The sequence below is a fragment of the Perognathus longimembris genome, chromosome 10, assembly GCF_023159225.1.
Source record: "Perognathus longimembris pacificus isolate PPM17 chromosome 10, ASM2315922v1, whole genome shotgun sequence".
Taxonomy (NCBI): Eukaryota; Metazoa; Chordata; class Mammalia; order Rodentia; family Heteromyidae; genus Perognathus; species Perognathus longimembris.
The window spans coordinates 4,145,990-4,171,828 of record NC_063170.1 but is presented as its reverse complement, the minus strand read 5'-3'; the positions used below and the strand labels follow the sequence as shown (position 1 = coordinate 4,171,828).

General features: G+C 60.8%; 1 protein-coding gene across 1 annotated transcript in view; it reads left to right on the top strand.

Annotated features, from left to right (window-relative positions):
• Positions 1-25,839, top strand: part of LOC125358139 (c-Maf inducing protein) — a 139,244-nt gene that overhangs the window by 93,349 nt on the left and 20,056 nt on the right. The window contains 2 exon segments of the mRNA XM_048355048.1: positions 21,823-21,984; positions 23,819-23,860. Of these exon segments, the coding sequence (XP_048211005.1) occupies positions 21,823-21,984; positions 23,819-23,860 (204 nt within the window).

Below are 25,839 nucleotides of genomic sequence, written 5' to 3'. Positions count from 1 at the left end.
GGTGGCGGCTCCGAGCCAGCTGGTCAGTCGCTTGTCACTCAGGGGCCTCGGTCTTCCTGGCGATCCAGGCAGGGGCTCTGCTCTGTCCCGTCGTCCTGGACGGCCGGGCCCGGGGGCTCGAGGAATTGTGTGGAACGTCACGCTCAAAGGGTGCACAGCCAAGCTCGTGCGAGGCTAACTCCCGAGCTGTGCTCCCGCGCCCACCCCCCTTCTGTGTCTGGCTCTCCGTTCGCACTCCGTGGGGCGTGCCCGTGGCCCTCCAGGCCCGTGCTGGTCACTTCCAAGGCCAAGGCCAGCTCCCCCGAGGAAGATCCTCTGCTCCTTGGGCGTCCGGTGGGATCCGTGGCGCTGGCGGTGGGAGGGAGCGGCGCCCACGGGAGGCTCTTCCCCGCCCTGCCCCGCTGCCTTCTGACCGTGCCTGTGGAACCCGCCGTGATAGGGTGGATGTCACCGGTCGCCGCCGCTGTAGGGAGCGGGCCAGCCTCGGAAGCTGGCACGTGCGGGAGGCCCGGGCACACTTGGCGTCCCCCGCTCCCTCGGGCTCGCCACCGACGGATGGAGGAGAGAGACACCTGGATAGCCACACTCGGGTCTCAGAGGGGTGCTTTTCTCCTCCGCGTCAGCCAGAGGCACTCTTGCCTTGTGCCCACGGGCAGAAGCCTCACGCGAGGTACCAAGCCGAACCCGCATTTCTCGAGCTCCTACTGTGTGCCGGGAGCTGGCCACGGCCAGCGGAGGCGTGCGACGCGGTGACAGGTCCGTGAAGTCCGCCGCCGCTCCTGCAGCGTGGAGGGGCGGGGCGGGGCCCAGCCTGCAGGCCCGAGAGGCCGGGACGGGGCCAGAGCGTCTGAGTCTGGCATCTGGTGGGGTCAGGAGGCCCAGGTGGCAGGTGAGAGCGTGAGAACTTGGTTTCCGTGTGGAGAGCGTCCGTGCGTCCCAGGGCCACCCAGGCGTTCACCGTTGGAGGGGCGGTGACGGGGGTGGGGAGGATGGCAGTCACACACCCTCACGACAGCACGTGGCTGATACACCACCCGGACCGCGACTGCCTCGTCAGTACCGTGTGTGTCGTCCCTGGCGGTCACAGTCTGCAGCCAGGGGCAGGACGGGAGCTCAGGTCGGGAGGGAGGCGCCTGGAGACCCACCGCCCTCGGTCATCCAGAAGGTGGCCTGCCGCCTTCTCGCGCGCGGTCAGCCTTTTCCTCGGCGGCCGTCTGCGGCCGTTCGTGACGCTGCTTGAGAGAAGCGGTGGTGTAACTCGGCTGTGACCAAGGTGGCACAGGAAACGGACTCGACCGGGAGCCTCACGTCAAGGATGCAGACAAGGCCACAACTGGGCCCTGCAGGCTCTAGCCACTGTCCAGAACATCTGGATGGCTCGGCTCAATTGTGCTTGCGTCTTTTTTTTTTTTTTAAGCATCCAGAAAAGGCTGAGTCAAAGCTTTCAGAGACCGGCAGGTCCCCGGCCCCAGGGTAGTGTTCCCTGAGACTCAGGCTTGCCGTTTCTCCCTTTCCCAGTTGCCCCCGGTGATTCAGGAGTGTCTCCACCAGGTGGCAGTGGCATCTCAGTGGTAGCCGCTGGGCTGAACTGTGGCTCTTGGCTACCTGGCTCTGGTGAGGGCCGGGGCAAAGAAGCATTTGGTGTTGTAGAGGTTGTTTTGGCTAGCAAAATGCTCCGGGAGGCCTGGTTCTGAAGCTTATTGTCCTGGTCTAGGCAGATCCTAGCACGCGTGCATCCAGCTGAGTGACTGAGCGGCTACAATGCCTACCGGCTGCTCTCTGGTTCATTGTCATGCAGCAAATGATGAAGGGACCAAGGCTCAGAGGGGTCAGTCGGTTTTCGTAGTTTCACGGCAACCGGCCTATCCTGCCTCCTTGACCAGCGTCTGTCTCTGAGATCGGAATTCATCAGCCCACGCAGGACGTGGCCTTCTCCTTTAGCCTTTCCCCCCTCTACATTTCCCTTTTTGTTAAAAATCCTTTTCTCTCTTTAGTTACTACAACATCGAGATTGGGGGCTTTTAGAAATGGCTCAGTTTCAGCGTGGATTCTTACTGTTTCTAGATGTTTCCAAACACTGATGCCGTGGCCGTAGCACACGCACGTGCAGGTTGCGTTCTTCTGACCATAAAGCGTGTGCTCCTCCGAGCTAGGTCCGCTGGCTCAGCCTTTCCTGGACTTGTCCTGGCATGTGGGGGTCCCCCGGGGACAGTGGCTCCCCGGGGGACCCCATCAGCTCTTTACTGGCTGAAAGTCTTAGTTACTACAACACCATGAGTTTTCCAAACTCAGCCCTGTCCCGTCCGCCCCTGCCCTGCAGTGTTCCATTTCCAGAGCAGGCAGAGGACCAGCAGCCCCCTGGGTGGACGGCGGAGAGGAGCCAGCCGAGGGCCTGAACCGCAGCCACCGCGGGGGCGAGGCGCAGGGCAGGGTGAGCGGGGCGCCCCTGTGGTGCCGGTCACCTCCGTGGACTTAGCTCAGCACCCCCGTGTGCTCTGCCCTCATGGCCTCCCGTCCTCGGTGCCGAGCCCTGTGTGTGTGTAAAACGGTCCCCAAAGAAGTCCTGTTCACTGGCAGGTGGGTGGGTCTGTGGGCAGAGCGGCCGCTTTGAGGCCCCTCCTGCCCTCCTCCTTTCCCCGGGCAACCTGGCTTTGTTCTGCCCTCGGCCAGTGGGGCTCGGGGAAGTCCGGGAGGCCCGGGGCCTGACCGTCCCGGAAGAAGGATGGGCTTGGGCTGCTCTGGCGGGTGGGACAGGTGATCTGGGCTCTCCCAGCCCCCTCCAGGGCTCCCTGGGAGGGTGGCTCTGGGGGTGTGGGTGCTGGGCTCCCGAGGCCAGTCCCGGTGGTGGGGGGGGGGGTTGGAGATGCACAGGCCAGGTCCTGGGGGGACAAGCAGCCGTGTGTGTGTGCACACAGGCTGTCGGGGGACAGCCAGCTCTGTCAGCCAAGGGCCAGCGTGCGTCCAGGCTGCGGGGGGCTCGGCCCGTTCCTCTTCCCGGGATTCGGAGGGCGCCCCGTGTGCGCAGCCTCGCGGCGAGGGGTGGGCGTGCCGGGCGCGTGCTGCCGGCCCAGGCTCAGCGCCGCCGTGGGGCCCAGAGCCCGCTGCACCTGCTCCGCGCAGCTGGGACGCGAGCGGCCCCCAGACGGGCCTCCCCGAGCCACCACGCCGAAGTCTTGGAATCCAGGACGATTTTATCCCCAGGGATCTGGGTCACTGCGAGCAGCCCCAGGAAGGGGAGGGGGCTGCGCTGGAGCAGGGCACAGCCTGTGGGTAAGGCAGGAGCCGCCAGCCCGGAGTACACTTGGCTTGGGGAGAGCCCCAGTGTCCTCTCGCCTCCTCTGTGGTTGGCTGCCCGCTGCCCCCCAAACAGGCTTCTCCAAGCCCCTGGGGCAGTCACTCAGCCAGACCTCTGTGTCTCGCGGGGTGGGGGGTGGGGGGAAGAGAGGACGAAGAACATGGCGGCGGTGTTCAGTGTCGGAGAGGAGAGGAAAGAGCACTGCGTGGAGCACCTCTGGGTTCACGAGCTTCCCTCGTGCCAGCAGCCCGTCACGTCTGCTCCCTTGACCCCCAGACGGTTCTGTGCGGCCGTTGTCACTCTCCGGTCTTGTAGATGGGGAACCAAGAGTCTGAGAGGACGAGGGACATCGGTGAGGCCAGGCGGCCTCTGACCTCTCTCATTACGCGTTGGGGCCCAGCCCCTGGCCCCTTCGGCCCTTGCCAGAGGCCAGCCGCTGTTTGGGTTCCCTGCTCCAGAAGGTCCTCCCCCTTCCCCTCTTCTCCCCCCACCCCCATCCCTCCTCCACCTGCCCGGGGTGTGCAGGGCCTCTCCACAGCTTGCAGGCATTGGGATTATACAGTTAACCTTGGGCCTGCCAGCCTTGTTTCTCACTGTGGAGTGCCTGTCACCTAGCATCACCCCCCCCCCCGCCCCATCAGCCCAACCACGGTCAGTCCCACCCACTTCCACACCAGCCCCGACACACTGCAGGACTGTACCCCCGGGCTTCCGCTTGCTGCACAGGCTGTCCTGTGTGGTTCTCACTGGGCTCAACCTGTACAGTCCCGGGGGTCCCCTGAGGGAGAGCCAAGGTTACCAGAGGGACCCCACTGACCCCCGCTCTTATCCCTCTAGCCATGGTATGGCTGCCTCCTCCTTCCCCTGCGGCCTCCCTCTCTTCTCTCTGCTTTCCACATCAAGGACAGCAGCCTCTCTGTACTGTCAGCCCCGCGTTCCCAACGCCCTTGCGGGTGTCACCTGTCCTTACACAGCTGTTGTCATAGTCGTGGCCGGGCCCCAGACCGTGCCACTGAACTTGTGTGGCACTGCAGCCCACCTATGCCAACAGCGCCTACCTACCTATGCCAACAGACCTACAGCGCCTGATAGGAGCCGCCTAACAGTGCCACTACTGCAGTCTGAGGGCGGCAGCATGCTTCAGTGGGACCCCACTGCTGCTGGTCCTTCCTTTAGAGAACAGGTTCCTTGAGGAAAGGAGCTACATACATAGTAAATAGGTCTCAGGCCCCAGTGAGCCCAAGACAGACATTGCGAGTCAACTGCACTCACCCCGAGGGAGACCTCTCCTTCACAGAGCCCCTGCCTGCAGACCTGGACTGCAGAGGGAGTGGACGTATCCCGCCGCCCCTGCTTCAGCGTCTTCTAGGCCCCCGTGGTTCATCGAGTGATACTGAGTCCACATTTGATGCCCTTGGCTGTGGTCTGTGCTAAGGTCCAGTCTCAGGTTCGAAGGAGCTCCTGTACAGACGTCGTTGGTCCCCCGTGTCCTCTCCATGGTAGAGTAACGGGGCCTCCAAGTGTCCTCTCTAAGAAGCAAGGGGAAGCAGGAGAGCCGGACTCGGCCTCAGACTTCCTCGGGGTCCAGCCATAGATAGGCCCACCTCACCCAGGTCCAGAGGGGGGAATTCCATCAGATTCATTTCTGGCCCTCAGTCAAAGAAGGCTTTGTGACGTCTTAAGAATCGGAGGGAGTGTGGGCTGGGGATATGGCCTAGTGGCAAAAGTGCTTGACTTGTATACATGAGGCCCTGGGTTCAATTCCCCAGCACCACATATACAGAAAATGGCCAGAAGTGTCTCTGTGGCCCAAGTGGCAGAGTGCTAGCCTTGAGCAAAAAAGAAGCCAGGGAGGGGCTGGGAATATGGCCTAGTGGCAAGAGCGCTTGCCTCCTACACATGAAGCTCTCGGTTCGATTCCCCAGCACCACATATATGGAAAACTGCCAGAAGGGGCGCTGTGGCTCAGGTGGCAGAGTGCTGGCCTTGAGCGGGAAGAAGCCAGGGACAGTGCTCAGGCCCTGAGTCCAAGGCCCAGGACTGGCCAAAAAAAAAAAAAAAAGAATCAGAGGGAGTGAGCAGAGCTCTGGAAGGAGGGGGGCTGTCTCCACGGGCAGGGGCCTAGCCCACCTCCAGCTCTGCGGGAAGGAGTCTCGGACCTCCGCAGAGCTAGCTGGGCTGAGACAGGGAGAGGGGAGACCCTCGCTGGTCCCAAGTCTAGCCGGGAGCTTTGCCCTCAGGGGTGCTCCGCCCAAGGGTAGAGGCCTCAAGAGCTCAGACTGCCTGTCCCCATGGGTGCCACAGTCTCCAGCCTCAGTGCAGGCCCCTCTCAGGGGGTCACTGGGGACCCTCTAGCCCAAAGCAGGGCGCTCTGGGATCGAAACTAACAAGTGGCAGAGGGCTGGACAGCCTTCGGGAGGAGCACCTTGCTCTCACAGGTATCTGCAGTAGAGGAAGAGCAGTGTATTCACCTGTCATAGCCGAGGCTGTCATACAGGGCGCCTTTGATGCCACACGCTGGGTGCGGCTGGCCTTGCAGGAAGACACAAGCGAGCAGAGGGGCTGATTCTAGGCTACACTGCTGGAGTTGGCCTGACTAGGACCTCCAACTCTGCCTCATGCCTGGCAAGACTTCTGGCTTCCTCCCAGGAGGTGGCAGAGTTGTGGGCCTGGCGAGGCTAGGGCTGGGGCACAGGTCAAACAGGTCGATGGTGTCTACATCTGTAATCCTAGCTACTCAGGAGATGTGAGGATTGTGGTTCAAAGTCCGGGAACAACTGGAAGTCTTAAGCTGTGGCTGAAATTTATGTTTATCAGACTTACCTGTGCTATTACATAGTACCATGTTCACTTATACACTAGCTGCTGGGTGGTATTCTGTTGTGTCCATCTTGCTTTGGATGTGTTTGTCCAGTGTGTTGCTGAACATCTGGCTCGCATGTCCTTGTTCCTGCAGTGTGTCTGGTATTAAACTGTCAGCCCCGAGGCAGACCACCGAGCCCTTCAGCTGCCATGTTCTCCTAAGTGCTTGTACAAGTTACAGTTCCAATACTTCCTAGGTCTAGGAGAGCCCCAAGAGAGGAGCCGTTTAAAAATTGCATATACCTAAAGGACAAAGAGGACTTAAAAAAAAAAAAAGTAAATTCCCAGACAGACACTGGGGGCTCACACCTGGAATCCTAGCTACTCAGGCTGGATCTAATGATCGTAGTTCAGAGCAAGCCCAGGCAGAAAAGTCTGTGAGACGTCTGTATCCAGTTAACCACCAGAAAGCTGCAAGCGGAGGTACGGCTCCAATAGTAGAGCAGCACCAGCCTCGAGTGAAAAAGCCAAGTGAGAAAAAGCATGCGGCCCCGAGTTCAAGGCCCCGTGCTTTTTACACCAAACATAAAATAAAATCTCCACTTTCCATTAACCTGTGTAAAACTTTTTTTTTCCATTTTAAACATTCAAGCTGTAACGTAGGATAAAATCACATACATCTTAACTGCTGGGTGTGTAGAGTGACCACCATCGCCCCAGAGTTCTTCCTTGTGTTCCGTCCCCGTCAGCTAGATCTGGGCAGTACAGATCCGATTGCACCCCTCAGAATGGCGCTTACCTTATTAAACTTGCAGGCGGCTTATTTCTGTAATTCACCACCGAATAGTTCCTACTACGGTATCACAGCCCGCGTCCGAGCTGTTCCCAGAAGGCTCACTGGCTGCCGGCTGATAACGGGCTTTGGGAAGGGGGCTGGGTCCCGAGGCTCTGACCTCATCAATGTATTGATTCCGTGATGGATGCGTTACTGGCAGGAGGTGGGAAGCGGAGGAGGCAGGGCCCCGAGGGAGGAAGCAGGTCCCGGAGGGTGCGCCCCCGGGAGGGGGGCCTTGTCCTTGGCCCTTCCCTAGTTCCTCTCTGCTTTCTGGCCACCGTGAGGTGGGAAGCTCTGAAGCCCCGAGCCAATTCAGTAATGAAAACAGCAACGCACACTGTCGACCCTGGTAACTAAAAGTGCAGCCAGCCGCGCTGGGTGCCAGGTAGGGCTCCTGGGTTCTGTTCAGGCAAGCTTCAGGCTAGGGGGAGCTCAGCTCTCGGAGAGGAGGGGCCCCTGTGTCGACAGACAGTCCCTTGCTACTCTGCCCTTAGGGACTCGTGTGACCATCCCCACTCTAGGACGAGCACTGGGATGGGTAGAATGACTTGGCTCCGGTGGCAGGGCTAGAGAGGGAGACGCTGGGTCTGCATCATGCCCGGGACCACAAGCCTCGCCCGGAACTCTCCTGTGGCTGGCCAGCATTTCCTCAGTCCTTACAGAGTGTCTGCCTTTGTCTGTGGGGTCGTAGAACACCCCTTTTCCTCTTCTGTGTGACGGTTCTCCCTGGTCTCAGAAATGGCCATCCCAGCAGCCAGGAGAGAAGGGCTATTTGTGGTTGTTTTTCCCAGGCGGGGAAGGAGAGCCGAGTTCTGGGTGTTGCAGGCTACGTGCTCTGATGGGACCGATGAGTCCCGGAGCCGTGCAAGAGGCTTGTCACACGGAAGCTTCGGGGGTGAACTTGCTTTCTGCCCTTTAAGGCAGAGAGCCCCCCCCCCCCACACCATCTCTCATCTTCTCTCATACTGGGGCTTGATCTCAGCCTGGGCACAGTCCCTTTATTATTTATTTATTAAATTTTGTTGACAAGGTGTTGTGCAAAAGGGGTACAGTTACATAGTAAGGCAGTGAGTACATTTCTTGTGATAGCTTACACCCTCGTTTTTCTTTCCTTTCCCCTAGATCAGGTAGGCATATATACAATACCCAGTGTACCAAAATCATACACAGTAGCCACGTGGCGTACGCCAAAGGAAATTCACCTAGAACTTTAAATGTAACGTCAACAATAGAGTCCTCCTGTATTCTCTTGGAGTTGTTTTTGCTTATCCTCGTTTTACATGACCATGTGTACACAGCTGTTGAGCTATTGTGATCCACTGATAGGTCTATTCTAGACCTTTTTATGTTTAGTAGTTGTTTGGTTTTAGATACATAATGTAAGGTCGCTGACCCAAACCTGTGGAAATACCATTGGAAAAGAAGTTTTTTGTTTCGCAGACCTGGTCTCTACTGCCCGCGCCCCCGCCCCCCAACAGTCATACATCAAGGAGACCGTGCCCCTTTGTTCTCTGTGTTCTAGGCTTCCCTTCACTTTATTAATCAAGGCTGGTACTCTAGCTCTTGAGTCACAGCTCTACTTCAGTGTTTTGCTGGTTAGAGATATGAATAGCATGGACTTTCCTCCCTGGGCTGGCTTCAAACCACAATCTCAGCCTCCTGAGTAGCTGGAGTTCCAGGTGTGAGCCACTTCTCAGTCTGTAGGTGAGAACCCTCTACATCATCTACATAACCGGAAGGTAGCGCCTCCATGAGCCAGGCCTGGTGCGGAGGCTGACAGGTGCAGGGCCCCACGCGGGCTGTCTTTCTCAAGGTGGCATGGTGGCGAGGAGGTATAGTCTGGGCGGGAACAGCGGCCCGCTGCTTCTCCGTGAGCCTCCGAGCTCCCGGCCTCTCCATCCCCATCCCTTGCCCGTTGGCTTGGAGACAAGGCCAAACACACGCTCAAAAGAGCAGCGCCTCTCTCTCCCCACAGAGGAATTAGACGTTTGTCTCAGCTGGAGATGATCAGAGAGGCCTGGAGGGGTGGCAGCTCCGCTCTTCGGGAGGAAAGGTTTGGGGAGAGTCTTAATTGGCCCGAAGTGAGGTGCCAGAAGTGCTAGGCCTAGGTGGCCATCGTTTGCATCCCGTTCTCCAGAAGGGCCCCTGTGCACTCAGGACCACCAGGCAGCTTTGCACAGAGCATGGGACAGAGGCCTGCTTTGGGGGACAAGCAGTCCCTCCCCTGGACCCGCTTCCAGCTGCCCACAGAGTGCCAGGGTGCTGTGCAGCCAGTGGGGTAGGAAAAAAAAAAGGCGGAGGCTTGGCAGAAGGTTGGGTAAAACAAAAAAACCCTTCAGAAGACCAGGCCGAATCTGACTGCCAGGCTAGGACAGCGGTGCAGAAACACGGGGACCTTACACAGCGCACGTGAGGTCCGAGGGTCACTGGACGCCGGCCGAGAGCGCAGTCGGCCCAAGGGGGTCTTCCTCTCCTCGTAGATAGAGGGGGCTTTCCACCAGCAGCTCAGTGGGGTTCACGAGGTGTGCTGCTCTTGGGGTAACGCTGTGCCCTGGGCCCCACAACCGCTGCCGCCGCCTGAAGAAAGGGGGGAAGTCGAGTGTTGACTGAGTTGACGACAGATTTTTGTCCACTGTCCTATCTCGTCCAAGCGGCACAGTGTCCCCCAGGGGGTGGGTATCTCAGCCCCATTTACAGGCGAGAAAACTGGCCCTCGGATTAAGTAATTCCCCATGCATCTGAACCAGAATCCGCACCCAGGGCCTGATGACACCTTCTGTGCCCATCGGACCCTGCTGCTCGGGTGTCTGCCTGCCTGCGGTCACGCGTAAGCGGCTGAGCACGTCACTGTTTCTGGTCTCCTCCGGGGTGCAGGCGGTGAGGGTTCGTACCATGGACTGTCTGCAACTCAGACTCCCAGAATACCTCTGGGGATCTCTGGGTTAGAGTTCTCCACGTGACTGTCCGAGGGTCCCCCCAGGGAAGGCTCAGCCCCCCGCCACCTGAGCCCAGGACCCCGCCTGGATTATGGAACTGGATCCTCTTCCCAGGCCGTCCAGACATCAAGGCCCTTTGTGGTGGAAGCCACGGGCTCAGGCCGCCCTCAGGGAGTGGAGCGGAGGCTTCCAGACCAAGCCACGGACACACCAGATATCCTTTGAAGCCGGTGCCCCGTTTAAAGTCGCGAGTTCAGTGAGCTGTGAGGCCCCTGCCAGGTGCCCTGCCCCCAGCCTGCGTGGAGGAAATCCTTGCCTAGGGTGGGGAGCGTTCCTGCTATGGCCCCTGAGCGGAGCCTGCGCCCCGGGCTCCGGGTAGCACCTGCGGCTGCCCCTCTCCCGGTACAGTCCTTCAGTGGTGGGTTGCTGCTCATGCCACCTTGTATTAGTAATTAATGAACCCCCCCCCCCCAGTCTTTAATATCAGGCTAAAGACCAGTGTGGCCCAGGACTGCCCTGGGAGGGAGGGAGGGAGGGAGGGAGGGAGGGAGGAGTGGGTCCCCGAACTGAAGCTAGGGATGGCCGCCAGGAGGACAGCACCCTGGTGGAGATTTGGGTGGCAGGACTTCAGGGGTCCTCATTTCGATGTTTTTAAGAGTGTGAGGCAGAGCACAGACAGGAAACTGCCTGAAGCTGGTTTGGCCAGCGTCCCAGCGGGTGTGCAAAGAGAAAGCCAGATGCCAGCCGTGTGTACAGCACAAGGCCATTTCTGTAAACGGCACAGGAACCCCCAAACCACCCCCTCTGCGTTGCACCTGATTCCATCGGATAGAGAAAGGTTGGTTAACCACTACACATTAAAGAACAAACAAAAGCCCAACAGGGTCTCCCAATTCCTTTCAGCTCCCTCCAGCACTGCCCCTGCACTCGGAGCAGTTTGAGATCTGAGGACGGGACATTGTCCCCACTAGCATGCTCATTTGTGACATCCCTGGGGGGGTGGGGGTGTCTGTATCTTTAAACGTGTGATTATGGATGTGGCTTCCTGAAGTCGTTGAAACTTTAGAGGTGGGGCTGAGCAAGCACCCCCTCTCACCCCTCCCAGGGGGCCCAGGTACCTCCGCAAAGACAGCCTGGCCCTGTGCCTCTCGCTCTGTATTTCTCCGTGGGTTGAGGTCCGGAGATGGAGTCCTCAGAGCTCCCCCCCCCCCCCCCCCGCCTACTCCTCTCCTTTGTGTGCTTTTTAACCGTGAGCTGTTACAGCCACCATAGTCGAAACATTCCCCCATTGCCAACATTCAGACGTTTCTAGTTACCTTATTTTTTGAGCGTGACTACTGAGCTCAGCTAGCATTCGTCAAGCCTGAAATATTAGCTTTAATCCTCTCAGCAGCTCCAAGAGGCAGAGCCACCGTGAGGCCCATTTTACAGCTAGGAAACGGAGGTTCTGAGTGGTGAGCGGCGTGCCTTGAAGCTGCACAGCTTGTGAGCAGCAGGAAGGAAACCCGAGCTCAGTTCTGTCCTGCTGGCAGTTGATTACAGACAGCGCCCGCATCCCAGAATAAACCCAGGGCCTTTCCTGAGGCCCCCCGAGTTGTTGCCAGGAGTACCCTAGGGCTGTAACAAGGGCTGCAAACCCTTGCGCACACATGCTTTCCACCCCCGTCCTGCCAGATGCCCCGAGCCCCAGGACGGCCCTGCCCATTTCTGCCTTGGAGCGCCGGGGCCTCCGGCTTTGGTCAGAGTCCACCCACTCCAGTAGCTGTAGTAAAACACTGGAAGCTGCAACGCTCAGAAACAAAAGCGGCACGTGTCTCTGGCAGGTCTGGAAGTCCAAGACTGAGGCAGATGCCGCGTCGCCCTGGCCCACGGCGTGTTTCTATGCGGTGGTCTTCTCACGTGTGACAGGAGCCAGGCACCCTCACCCACCGGAACCTCGAGACCCCGCCTGCCCAGCAGCTGGGTGCCTGGCCTCCTGGATGCCTCCTGGCTTCCGGGGAGGGCTTGTGCGCGGCACTCCCGGCCTTTGGGGCTCAAAGCAACATCACTCACCCTTGAACTTTCTTCTTGGGGGGGGAGGGGGGAGGCGGATCAGTACTGGAGATGGAGCTGGGCCTCCCACATTCGAGGCAAGGGCTGTACTACTCGAGCCACGCCTTTTCCTCCTCCTCCTCCTCCTCCTCCTCCTCCTCCTCCTCCTCCTCCTCCTCCTCCTCCTCCTCCTCCTCCTCACGCTCCCTTTGCCTGGGCTGGTCCTGAGCTCACCGTCCTCCTGAGTAGTTAGGATTACAGCTGTATGCCGCCATGCCCAGCTAACCATTTTTAAGTGAGTTGTTGGTTAAGTACATTCTCACGGTTGCACACCAATTTCCTCATCTTCCCAAACGTTCCCCTGCCTCACGACCCCTACCCGGCCCCGTAAGACCTTACTTAAGGACTTAGATGAGCGAAGTCAAGCAGGATCTGCCCTTTCGTGACTGACTTATCTTACTTGACAGAACGTCTTCAAGGTTCACCTAGTAGTAGCATGTTTCAGTGTTTCCTTTCCAGAGCCGTGAAATACTCCATTGTGTAGGTGCAGTGTGCACTGTAGTTCCTCTATCCCTCCATTATGTGGTGGGCTGCAGTTGTTTCTCCCTCTTGGCTACTGTGAACATGGGTGTGCCAATGAACCCATTAACACAGCAGCACCCCAAAAGGTACCCGTGCCTGTGCTACCCCCCCACAATGCCAGGCTGATGGGGCCAGATGCGGTTTGGGACTGGTGTTGGGGCTTTGGCGAGCCTGCGGTGGTTGTAAGGCATAGCTAGGCCCGCGGGCTCTGGCTCGGTGGTTGTGCTGTTAGCACCGGCTGGCTCGGGGAGGCCGGGGTCTACCAACCGATCTGACAGTGGCTGCCGGTGTTGGTTGGCGTGTTAGGAAAACAGTAGAGCCCCCACTTCCCTCTTCCTTGCCAAGGACCTGCGTCATCCCCCGCCGACGCCCCGCTTGAACCCTCCCGCAGGTTCTTCCCGCAGCCTCCCGGGTCCCCAGGTGGCTCTGCTGACGTCACGGATGATGCAGGTGCCCAGGTGTGCGGCCATCACGGCCGTCCTGAGGCGGTGCTGGGGCAGGAAGGGGCCAGGGACAGGTGTTGGGGTGAATGCCGGCACCGCTCCCCCCGCCCAGGGACAGGACACGAGAGCAGGGAGCTGTCGCCCGCGCTCCCGGAGGCCCGCGGCCGGACGCGCCCCGCCCACAGCCAGCACTTGCCTCGTGGGCTTCCCCGTGGCCACCCCCACCAGCTGCCACCAACGCGAGGGGCTTCGCGTTCCCCACGGTTCTGGGCTCCCGAGTGCAAAGTCTCAAAGGAGGGCGGGGCCTCCGGAGTCCCTGGAGGTCTTGGCCCGCGCTGCCCCGCCTCTGAGGGCCGCCTCACGTTCCCCGTGGCTTCCTCTCCTCTCCTGTACACGCGTGCTCTCACGGGCTCCTCTATGACCGGACATGCGGTCCACCCCCTCCAGGGCGACCACAGCCACGTCTGCACAGAGCTCGTCTCCAAACAAGCCCGCGCCCCATGCTAGCGGTTAAGACTTGCACGTCTCGGGGCGGCGGGGGGGGGGGGGGACACAGTTTGTCCCCCGTGTAACCCTGGGTGGGGTTCTCATCCCTCCTTGTCACCAACTCCCTGTGTCATGGAACCAGACAAGGGTGCAGACCCTGTGTGGAGCACAAGGAGCGGGCCCGTGGGTTAGAACCCACTGTGGAGGGCGCAGGGACACCCCTCTTCCTGCACCCGCACCCCGGGCCCAGCCAGCTCTCCCATGGGAATCTGTGCCCCGCCCAGACCCCAGGGCATGCCCCGACAGTGGGTAGAGAGTTCGATGCCACATTTCTCCGCAGGAGTGCTTAATTCGTATTTGTGGACCCTTCTGGTGGCTTCTCTCTTCTCTGCCTTCTAGAAGTACAGGGAGCGCCTTTCTCACCCTGAGTGGCTCCAGGCACCGCACGGAGCCTTGCAGGAGCAGCCAGGGCGTCTTCCCTGCCCCCATAGAGCTCACCCGTAGCTCATGAAAACATGGCACATACGCGTCCCAACGTGCTTCCCAACAGCCTTGCTGCTGATTGCCTCGGACCTGGGGAGCAGCAGTCTCTGAACATGCAAGTGGGGTGTGGTACCCCGGTAGGAGCATGACACCCAGGCTGGGTCATCTGCTTCTCAGCCAGGCTCACGGTTACCCGGGCAACCAGCCGATGCCCGGGACCAGCAGAGCGGGACACCCACCTGTGCCTGGTGGTTGCCTTGGCAACAGTAATGGCTGCAAGGAGCCTGCCTCCAGCAGGCACTTAGGAGGCTGAGTACCCAGGTTGCATTCCCCCTTCACACAAATCACATCCCCCTGGGAGCCGGCTTCTCGGGGCAATAGGAGCTGGGTGCCCGGCCTCAGCCAGGGCAGGCCGGTGGGGGTGGGGTGGGGAGGAGAGGCCCAGCCTCGCACAGGACAGGAGGCAGCGGCGTGGGTGCCGGCACCAGGAGGGCACGAGGTCAGGCACCCGTGGCCCACCGCCGGGCCGCCCCCGTCTTCCCTGGCTCTAGCTAGTCGCCCGGCGGCTCCTCGTCTGCGGAAGGCACCTTGTGCCGCCCACCCCTGGCTCACGGCGGGATTACAGACATTACGTGAACCGCCCAGCTCCGGGCCCGGAGGGTCGTCCTCCAGATGGGAGGGGGCTCGTGCGCCAGTGTCGCTGTCGCTCGGCAGCCGTCGCTACGGCTCCGAGCAGCATCGTTAGGGTGCTCCGCGCCCCACGACCGAGGGAGGTGACCACAGCCCCCGCAGAAGGTGTCCCCTCCCCCCCTCCCCCACCCCAAGTCCCTGAAGGACGGAGCCCTCCATCAACGTGCCCTCGGGTCGGAGCAGCGGGCGGTGCAGTTGCTGCCCGCCCCCCAGCTGAGCTCGGCTGGGTATGGGGCTCGCCGGCACGCAGGTTGTCTGCAGGAAGGGGGGGGGGGGGGGCGGCTGTTGTCTCTCGGCTCGAGGCAGCGGAGAATTCTATTCAGAGGGAGAAACAAGCAGTGCTCAGCTGGAGTCCTGGAAGATTTATAGACCAGAAAGGTCTGTCTCGTAACAAAAGCAAGCCAGCGGGCGTTTACGATATTTCACAGCGAGGTCCGTATGTCCAGTTAAGGTGCTTATCTTCTCATTTCAGAGCCCGGGGCTCAGGACCGCCCAAGTTCCCCCGGGTGGGGTGGGCGGCGCAGAGCTCCTCTGCCGGTGTCAGGTGTCAGCTGTTCCGGGGCTTGCCCAGAAGCTGGCCAGAGCCCCCAGAGGGATTTGGGGACCTGGGGCAGGAGCCCAGCGGCGTCCCCTCAGAGGCTGTGAGCTGGTCTTGGGTCAGAGATGAGACTTGAGGCCCAAAGGGCAGGGCAGGGTGACACGCGAGACACTCACCTAGCCTTTGTCACATCTGCAGCCAAAGCAGCCTTGTCTATGCTGAAACGACTGCAGGGCAGCCCTCCGGAGGCCTGAGACGCCCCCCACGTACGTCCCCGGCCGCTGGCCGGGCCCCTGGGGCCCTGGCTTGGCAGCAGTGGTGCGCAGCAGCCAGAGCAAGTCCCACTTCTGGGAAGCCAGGGCCGGTGGCAACCTGCCACTCTCCTGGGGGGCGGGGGGGTGCAAAGCACCCTAGGGGACCCCATTCTCGGGAGGACGAGCCCGGGGTGGCGTTCCCAGGGGTGGTGGGACGCGGTCAGGGTCATCGTGTTGCACACAGGATGAGCTGAGCCCCGGGCGCGGCGGCTGAGGAGACACCAGGACTTTCCTACGCCAGCCCTGCCCAGCAGAGCCGGCCGACCGTGGATAGAGGAGAACGTTCTCTGTCTGTGTCATGCGGCGTGGTAGCCGCTGACAACTGCAGGGTGACAGTGTGGCCCACACGCGGGGCGGCCCCTGGTAGCCCATCCTGGTTAAGCTCACTGAGCAGCCCGGGGCAGTAGCTCGCCTCGCCGGCAGCTCCGCTCCAGGACCCACCGTGGATCCGTCCAGCTTGATCGTCTCGGCGGGGTCCTCCACGGGCCCACCCCCCTCCGGGGTCCGGGGAGCACGCGTGCTGGTGCGTGTGTGTGAGCTTCAGGGGCCGCAGAAGCAGTAGCGGAGCCACGGCTCCCTCCCGCCCCCCTCCCAGGTGTGCTTCTAGTACATTCGGAGCCACGCCTCCCCTGGCAGGGTGCTCGCTTCTGGCGGCAGGCAGCTTGCTGCGTGTGGAAGAGCCCACAGGCTCCGCTCCCCTCCGGCCCGAGATCCCCACACCCGCGCCTGCTCAGGAGCAGTTTCCAGAGAGATGGCGGGTGTTTCCCAGGCAACGTCCCTTCACTGACAAGCGAGAGGGCGGGGACAGCGGCCGAGCGGGAGGCTCTACCCGCCGCCTCTGCTGGCTCGTGGGGCTCCGATGCCCAGAGCCCGCCCGAGTCCTGCCCCCTCCGGACGTGGGTGTCCACAGGCAAGCGCTGCTGTTCAGCCAGGGCCTGGATGAAGTGCCTCATGGGTCTCGTTTCGCGAATACTCACATCAAGCCTTCGGCAGTAGTGATTTTCCTGATTTGCAGGTGAGAAAACGAAGATGTAAGTAACAGACTGTAAGTTCCAGGAGTGCTGGGGCGCTTTGCTTTGCTTACCGGCGCGTCCTTAGCGCTTACACGGTGCTGCAACAGCATAGTAGATGGTTCTAAAGTGTCTTTGTCGAGCGATTGCATGGATTATGCATGGGTGGGTGGATAGAAAAATGGGTGGGTGGAGAGGTAGAGGATGGATGGACAGATGGGTAGATGGACGGATAATATGTATAATAGGTGGATCAGTGCATGGTGTGTAGGGGGGTTGACGGATGGATTAGTGGACAATGGATGGATGGATGGATTGATGGATAGGTGGGTCAGTAGTTGAAGTAGAGCTGGAATTCGAGCTGAAGCCTACTGATGGTAGCACCTGCACTTTTAACATTTATTTAGCTATATACTGGCTTTGGCTTTTTCAGATGACTTGTCCCCTAGGATGACATTAAAAGGAAGTTTATTTGAGATGTCATTTACATGGCATAGTAGCCTGGCTTGGTGGCTTACACTTAGAATCCCAGCTGCCCAGAAGGCTGCGGTCTGAGGATCGCAGTTCAAAGCCAGCTCAGGCAGGCAAGTCTGAGAGACTTCTATCTCCACTAAACCAGCGAAAAACTAGAAGTGGAGCTGTGGCTCACATTCCAGCTTTAGAACATTGCAGCCACTGAGCTTGCTTCAGCCTCAGCCCCGGGCAGTGACTTCCCCTTCCCAGGTGCTTTGTGTGAGGTGAACCACCTGGCATAACGGTTGTAGGCTCACTCACGTTGCCATAGAATGGATGCTGCCCTTTTCCTCGCTGAATGCTATTCCACCATGTAGTTCCACTACACCTGTTTCTCCGTTCATAGATGGGTGCACACGGGAATTGCTTCGTGGCCATTAGTGTCCGTGTCTTTGTGTGGAGTATTTTTCTTTCTTTCGGGCAGATTCTAGGAACAGTTCCTGGGCTGTAAGTTGATGATGTTTTAGCATTTCAGAAAACTGCACAAGGATACATTCCTCGCCCCCTCCCCCATACCTGCGGCGGCCTGTCTTTTCCATCCCAGTGTGTTAGGGGTGTAAGATGGATCTTGACAGACAGACAGATTTTGTATGGTGTGCTTATGCTAGTACTAGGTCCCTTAGCTTTTTTGCTCAAAGCTGGTGCTCTGCCACTTAGGACACAGTTGCACTACTGGCTCTTTACTGGTTATTTGGAGGTAAGAGTCCCAGAGGACTTTCCTGCCCTGGCTGCCTTCAAAGCATGCTTCTCAGCTCTCAGCCTCCTGAGTAGCATGGATTACAGGTGTGAGTTGCTGGTCTGGTTCTCTGTGGCTTTAATGTGCATTTCCGTGGGGGGTAACAAGGGAAGCCTCTTTCTGTATGCTGACACCTAGGTGGAGAGTTGACCTTATGAGTTGAAACAAGGCAGCCTTTCTCTATGAAGGCCCTGATAGTGACTGGAATGGGGGCCACGTGGCGTTCAGTTACGGTTGCTTATTCCACACACACGCACACACACACATGCACACACACAGTGGGGACCACGTTCACTTTTGGTGGCTTACTCTGTCCACACATGCATACGCACCCACCCCACGACGCTTAGAAAACCGTTTTTGGTGTTGTCCTAGACAAACGTCGGGGTCCGCGCCTGGCCCGTGGGCTGTGGTTTGTTAGTCCTGTGAGTCAGCCCATGTCTTCAGGGTGTTTCTGGCCACAGGCAGTTCCCGGGCTCCCATACACCACAGCCCGGCTCAGAGGAGTGCCCAGGCCTGTAGAGTCCACGCGAGACAAACCACCGAGCCTCCCATCCTCCTGGCAGCGGGGGCTCAGCCAGAGGAGCATGCTGTGTGCGAGCTCGGCCAGGCTCCAGGGAGGCCGGGATTCGGGGTCCAGCGGCAGTCCCAGCGGGCCGTCGTGAGTCACCCCTGGTGAGCTCATCAGAATGCCTGCCGTGAGTCATGCCACAGTGTCACCTGGGGAGTGGCCAGCCCCTGGGCCCTGGGCAGGTGCCTCTGGGTGTGCTGGGGTTCAGAGCCTCTTCTGGGGTGCCCCACACCTGTGACATCACGGCCCATCCTCCACCTCTGCCCCCATCCCCAGCCCCTCACGGCTGCTCTACTCTGGCCACCTGGTGCTGGCTCTCAGAGCCCTGGGGGCTCGTCCTGACGCCACGGCCCCTCACCCGTCACTCCTGATGCCTTTGGTGTCCTGAGGACACATCCGTCTCTACCTGACGTGTGTGACCAAAAGAGGAAGCGTGGTCTCCTTGACTGCTGCTTGGCTTGGGTGGGTCTGCCGGCCTTCCTGGGGGAGGCCGGTGGCTTGGGTGCACCTGCCGCCCTTCCTGGGGGAGGCCGGTGGCTTGGGTGCACCTGCCGCCCTTCCTGGGGGAGGCCGGTGGCTTGGGTGCACCTGTCCCCCTTCCTGGGGGAGGCCGGTGGCTTGGGTGCACCTGCCGCCCTTCCTGGGGGAGGCCGGAGGCTTGGGTGCACCTGTCCCCCTTCCTGGGGGAGGCCGGTGGCTTGGGTGGGTCTGCCGGCCTCACAGCCCCACAGTCCCTGCCCAGCACCACCTGCCGGACCCCAGGACCCCCAAGTGTGTAGGTTTGTGTCTCAGAGGCCATCTCGGCCTGGGCATGGTGCTGGAAAGGAAGGGCACTGGGCGGCCAGCACCCTGCTCCCCGCTTCTGGAGCGACGAACTCTCCCCAGCAGGGCTAAGCAGGGAGCACCCCCAGCTGCCCACGTCACGCGCACCCAGCCCCTTGTCTTAGAGTCTGGGTGGGGGTGGGGTGGGGGGGGCTGCCCTCTGGCATGCCCCAGCTCACGAGGTCGTTGTGAGGCCTGGCACGTGGTATGTGTGCACTGTTAGCACTGCATGCCCGGTGCCTGGCTCCAGTGACATCTCTGAAGCAGGTGCCCCAGCATGCTCAGAAAGCTGTCACCCCGCCCTCAGGAAGGGGGCGGCTGGGGAGCACCAAGGCTGGGTCAGCGATCTCAAGGGGTGGCTTGGTTTCTGATGTTAGTGTGGGCATTGCTGATGGGCGGGCGGGTGGGCTGTCAGGGCCACCATTACCAGTTTGGGCCTGATTGCTTCAAAAAAGAGGGTCTCAGTCTCTCTCTCTCTCTCTCTCTCTCTCTCTCTCTCTCTCTCTCTCTCTCCCCTTCCCCCCCCCCCCCCCATCTGTCTCTGGAACTCAAGATCTTCCCGCCTCAGCCTCCTCAGTGCTGGAATACGCCCAGCTATTTTGCGGGACTTAAATGAAGGTTGGCTTGGAATGATGCTCAATAAGTATTAATGGTGGCTATTTCTGGGTTGTGGGCTTTTTTGAGGTCTTTTTTAGGTCATTCTCCCTTTTATGCCTTTCAGTGTGGTTTAAATATTTATAACGAGCATGCATCATCTTCTAAAAAGAATGAAGTCATTCCTCTTTCCACAGTGAGTGACTTCGCGCGGACCCGCAGGGCGAGTACTAAGGGCGCTGGCCGCGCACCACGGGGCGTCCTCTGTGGGAACAGATCCCTGCGGCTCTTTGTTTTGGTCGGTCATGGGGCTTGAACTCGGGGCCGGGGCACTGCCCCTGGGCTTTTGCGCTCGAGGCTAGTGCTCTCCCATTTTGAGCCACAGCACCACTTGCAGTTTTCTGGTGGTTCGTTGGAGTCTCGTGGACTCTCCCCACCCGGGCTGGGTTCAAACCACGATCCTGAGAGCTCAGCCTCCCGCGTAGCTAGGATTGGCGGCGTGAGCCCCCGGCGCCCGCTGCCTGTGATTTCTTTGGGACTCAGTAGGTGTGGTTGAGTTTTCCGTGATCGTCCGATGGTCCGAGGGTCCGGCCTGAAGCCCCAGCCCCACCCTGGGTGCGGGAGCTGCTCACGGGCCGAGGGCCGCAGTCTCGCAGCGGGGCGGCCTCGCTGAGGGTCACGAGGAAGGTGCCGGTTACCTTCAGGGATGCCCGGTGGCCCCGGCGTGTCACCTCACCAAGGCCAGCACCCGTCGTCACGTCCTCACTCGGAGCGAGCTTGTGCGCGCCTCCCCGTCCTTCCGGGTCTGCAAGGGGTGAAGGGGGTGGGGCGCGGTGTCGAGCACCCGTACGGCAGGGGGGGGGTGAAGGTGTCAAGCACCTGTCCGACAAGCTCCATCCCAAGGACTGCCAAAACAACCCCATCGGGCACGAGCGTGTGTCATGGGTGTGAGTTCTGCCGGCGAGGCACTAAGAGACCCCAGAGAGGCCTGGGGTGTGAGAAAAAACTGGCGGGGAGGACATGGGGCGTCTGGGCGTTGCCGTGGGCTCTGCGTCTGTGCCTGGGCGGCTTTGAGAGATGTAAGTGTCAGAGCTCCGGCCAGCGGGCGAGCCCCCAGGGCACAGCTGATAAAAGGCTTGATGGGAAGTCCCAAGTATGGCCGACTCCAGGCTCATCCTCTGTTGTACCAGTTACCGGTTCACCCTGACAGGGAACTTTGTCTTCCAGTACTTCCATGTCTAGTTGTGCTTTCTAATCACTTCCTAATTCCCAACCCAGAAACGGCTCAGCGAGACGGCGGAGGCCTGCGGGCTTCTGCTTGAGCCTTGGCACTCGGTGGGAGCTGGGGGGGGGTGGCTCTCCCCTCCTAGCACCCCCTTCCCTCCTTCAGACTCAGGCTCAGAGACTGTGACGTGTCACCCCAGCCGGCGCTGGCGCAGTGACACTAAACTGAGGCCCCAAGGAGCGGGGCGCTTCGTGAACCCATCCAGTGGGGGCGTCCCTGCAGGCCGGGCAGCGGAGGGACAGGCAGCTCCAGAGACGGGAGGGGGACTTGGCCGGGACCTCTGCCTTCCGGCCTCTGTTTCCATGATGTCAGAGAGGCGGGACGGACGCGGCCTCCCGCGTGAGAGGCAGCGGCCGCCACTCTGGCCCTGGAAGCCGGCGGGGGTACGCACGCTCCCGCCTCCCCTGCCAGGTTTGTGCTGGGAGAGCCTCCGGGGTCGTGGGGCCGCCCCAGGCTCGGGCCTCTCCTGGCCCTCGCCCCTGGCCGTCCCGTCCTGGTGCTGAGCACCGCTCTCGGGGGACTTGTGAGAACCGCGGAGGCGGCACCTCGGGCTGGGCCTGCCCCCCGCTTTCTGCGGAGATGGGCAGAAGAGGCGAGCGGAAAGAGAGTCATCCTTCCTCTGAAGCCATTGAGAACAATGCGGGAAGTTGCCTTCCAGTGTTAGGAACCCAGCTGTCGGCACCCTGTGGCCTTGGATCAAACCCTCGTCTGTCCCTCGCGGGGCAGGCGGTCAGGCCAGCAGCCTCGGCCTTTTCACTGGAACACGCGGGAACCTTTGATCGTCCCGACTCTCCTGCCTGCCTTGAATTGTTTCTTTCTTTTTTTTTTTTTTTGTCTCTTTGTGTCTCCTACCCAGAAAAAGATTTACAAATACAAGAAAGTCCTGAGTAACCCAAGCCGCTGGGAAGTGGTCTTGAAAGAGATCCGGACGCTGGTGGACATGGCCCTCACGTCCCCCCTGCAGGACGACTCCATCAACCAAGCCCCCCTGGAAATTGTCTCAAAGCTGCTCTCAGAGGTGAGGCGCTCCCCCAACCCAACTCTGCTCCTCCCCCTCAACCTCCCCACATTCCGGTGTAGGTGCTGGTACTGGGGCCTGGGCACTGACCCCTTGGCTCGCTCTGCCGGGCCGAGCCGCGCTGCCCAGGGCTTGTCCAGGCATCGAGTTAGCCTCGGAGCCCGGGCTAGTGGGGTTGGGCGCCGTGGCCTCGGCGCCAGCAACAGACGCCAACTCAGGGATCCTCTGGTGGCCGATGAGGGGAGCACCCCAGTGAAGCCCGGCTGTGGCCAGCACGGCCCCACCGGCCCCGCGGCTCCCCACGCCGCCACGTGGGGCTTTGTGTACCTGACTCGGGATTTAATAGGAATAATGATAGTAACAGGAGATCGCACAGCCAAGTGGGAACTTCCAGGCTCTCTCTTTAAGAAACGAAACATTCAGAAGACGCAACCACTCTGTGCCCGGCACCCCACGTCGGGCCAGCCAGCGCCATTAGCTCTGCCAGCGGCTCCACGTTAGCGTACGTCCTGCCTGCCAAGCGCCACTTGGGCACCGCCTTCCTGGACCCTGTGTTCCAGTATGGCTCTCTAAACAGACAGCACCTTCTCGGCCTTCCACACACCTCCCCGCTGGCCCGCCGGGCCCCTGGGGACCCCGAGGGTGCTTGAAACAAGTCGCCGTCACCAGAGCGACGGCTTGTCCCTTCCCCGGGTCCCTCCGCATGCGCCCTTCTCTGCCCTGCACCTCCCCGCCGTCCCCTCCGTGGGCCCAGGCTGGCTGCCGTCCCCCCCGTCCAGGCCCGTCCTGCAGCGCTGGTTACAGACGCTTTCTCCCGGGAGGAGACGGGGCAAAGAGTAGAGAGTGGCCGGCAGAGTGGTGGCGTTGAGGGCCGGCACAGGCAGAGGGCAGGGGCCGTGCCCTCCGGGGCGGTGGCCTTGTTCCACAGGGGAGGAAAGCTCGGGCACTGAGCAGCCCCCCCCCCCCAAGGCCCCAAATCCTGAGGCCACAGGTCCAGTGCCCAGTCCCAAGTAAGCCAGCCGGATGAGCCCCCCTTCCCTCCCCAGCACCCCTTCCCATACTCCTGTTCTGTCCGAGAGGCAGCCTCGCCCATAAGGAAACCGAGGCCCAGGGACAGCAGGTGACCTGCTCAGCTCACCGCCTTGGGCGGGAAATTCCACCCCAGGCTGCCTGGCTGTCTTCTGGAGACCACCCTGGCTGGCCCACCGCGACACCAGCACGGACACAGACGGTGGCCAGGGTGGCGGGCGTGCCTTGGCGCCTGCTGTGTGTGAGGCTCGCCCCAGGTCACAGAGGTGGAGGTCAGGGCCCCCGCGCCAGGCCTGCCTCCCACGCAGCGTGTAGAGCACTGTCGGTGTCACGGGAGAGGCTCTGCCCCGGGCCCTGGGCACCTCTCTGCCAGGAGTCAGGGCTGGAGAAGCTCTGACGTTTCAGCAAGTGTATTCACACTAATTTTGTGTGTGCAAGCCCATTGCTAGAACCCGAGGTTAGCCACAACATCTGGGGTCCACTCGCGGAGCACCAGTGCTCCCGAACCGAGTTGAGACCCACTGGGACGATGGAGGCACTGGGGTAGAATAGAAGGCCACCTGCTGCAGTGTAGAGGCCCCGGCAGGAGGCCTGGGGTCTGAGGGGCAGCCTGGGCAAAAATGCAGCTCCAGCCCCAGCCCCACAGGCAGAGGTGGGGGGGGGGGCACCCAGCCTGTCCCGTGGGGCTGAAGGGGGGCCACGGAGCCTGCTCCCAGGGGCCGAGGTTCTGAGTTCCAGTGGGCCTTCGGAATGTAGACTCCATTTGCTTGATTGTGTTTTCCTCTTTCTCTGTCCTGCCCTTTAGAACACAAACCTGACCACCCAGGAGCATGAGAACATCATCGTGGTGAGTCCCTGGGACCCCTCAGCCCCGCCCGCCTCCCAGACCCCGGCCGGCCCATGGTTCCTGCTTGGTTCTGTCTTCCAAGCCCCAGCTGACTGCGGGCGGGGCGGAGCGGGGTGGGGGCGTGCCCCTCAGTCTTTGGGGTTCGTAGCAAGTGTGTCTGGCTTGTTGCCCTCCTGAGTCTGCTGGGGGGGGGGGGGGCGCTGGTGGTGCCATCGTGTGTTCACAGCTGTCACTTGTTAGGGGAAAGGTCACAGGTCTCTGTCGAACCCCAAGCAGAATAGAAGTGAATGCAGTTCCTTCTGATACCTAAAGTGAGATGTTGTTTTCTGGGGTTCAGTGATGCGCCTTGGGGAAAAAGATCTTCCGGAGTAATCCTAAGCTATGAGGGGAGATGGGCAGACGGCAGAAATGAAATTGCACCCTGCTTGAACCCACAGTGACTGAGCCAGATTATGTAGGGCATGTCACCTGTTACAGGAAGACAGATGTGAAAGACGGGCAGTAACAGAGGGGAGAGTGGTAGACTCGTCTGCCAGGGGAGCCAGAATGCTTGCCTGAAGCATCTGAGCTGGGTTCTGAAGGGTCAATAGGAGTTTGCCAGATGGTAAAATGGAGTAAAGGCATCCTGGAAAGAGGAAACAAAATATGCAGAGACTGAAAGCAATCTGGTGTCTTCCGGAAGCTTCCGTATTGCTGGAGCATAAGGAAGCGGGAAGTCGGGAGTCAGAACTAGAATTGGAACGGAGAGGCGGAGCTCTGGGTGTGTGGAGATGACGCAGAGGTCCCGGGGCGTCCACAGCCGTGCGCCGGCGCTCGCCCCGCTGAGGAAGGGCCCTGGGCACCCATCTTCAGCCCGGTGAGCCCAGCTGCGTCCTGTGGGCTTAGCAAGAGATGACCCCAGGCCTGCGGCCACCTGCGGGGCACCTGGTGGGCGCTCAGCCAGCACTTGCCACCCCGCACCCCATCATGACACCCTGCGCCCTCTCCTGCCAGAACAGGGAAGTCCCCCCAGGCCCCTGGTGTCCCGCAGGCGGAGCCCCCGCCAGACACCCCCGTGCTGGAGGGCCGGGGGCCGGGGGCCCCAGTGCTTAGGGAGCGCTGAGGAGAGGCGGCGAAGTGGACTCCCCAGTGAGTGCTCGGGAGGAGGTGATGGGGGCAGGGCTCCCAAGGAAAGGGGGTCCCCCGCTGAGAACGTCACCTGTGGGGAGGGGAGCCAGGATGGAGGGGGTGCCCCCCCCCCCCGTTCCCTGGAGCCGGCCTGCGGGGAGGAGGGGGGAGGGGGAGAGGCCTGGGAAAAAGCACCGCGCTGGAAACCCAGGCTGCATCATTCAGCTGCGCAGCTGAGCCGAGCCCTCCACGGGGTCAGCCGAGTGTCCCGGCCCGGCGGGCAGGCCCGGGAGCCAAGGAGAACGGACGTGTCGGCCCCAGCCCCTCACCCCCCCCAACCCCACTGCCTCCTCTCCTCCCCCGCTCATTGCTGTGGGGCACCATCATTCAGAGGCCCCCCAGCCCTCCTTCCAGCCCAGCACGCACACGGTCCTATCTGACCTCTTGGCAATTAGTCATCTCCCAGTGGTGCTGGGCGAGCTCTGTGTACCGATTTTCCCACTGGAAGTGGGTTTGGCTTTCTTCACTCTCTTGGCAAGGATCTCGGTCAGTAGAAGTCGTGTCGTCCCCCCACCCCCCGCTCGCCCCCGGGGGCTGAGGTGGGGTGTCGCTGGGCGGTGCTGGCCTGGCATCCAAACCCCAGCATGGAGCCAGTCGGGGGGGGGGGGTGCTCGGCTCACACCGGACAGTCACCTGAGGAAATTGCCAGAGCTGCTCATTTCATTTTTTAGTGGTTTTAGTGGTCCTGAGATTTGAACTCGGAGGCTTAGAGTGAAAGCCACTGGAAAGAAAGAACGGGCGCTGACTAGACGCTGGCAGGCATTCCTGTAACCCTAGCGACTCGGGAGGCTGAGAGCCCAGGAGCTCAGTTT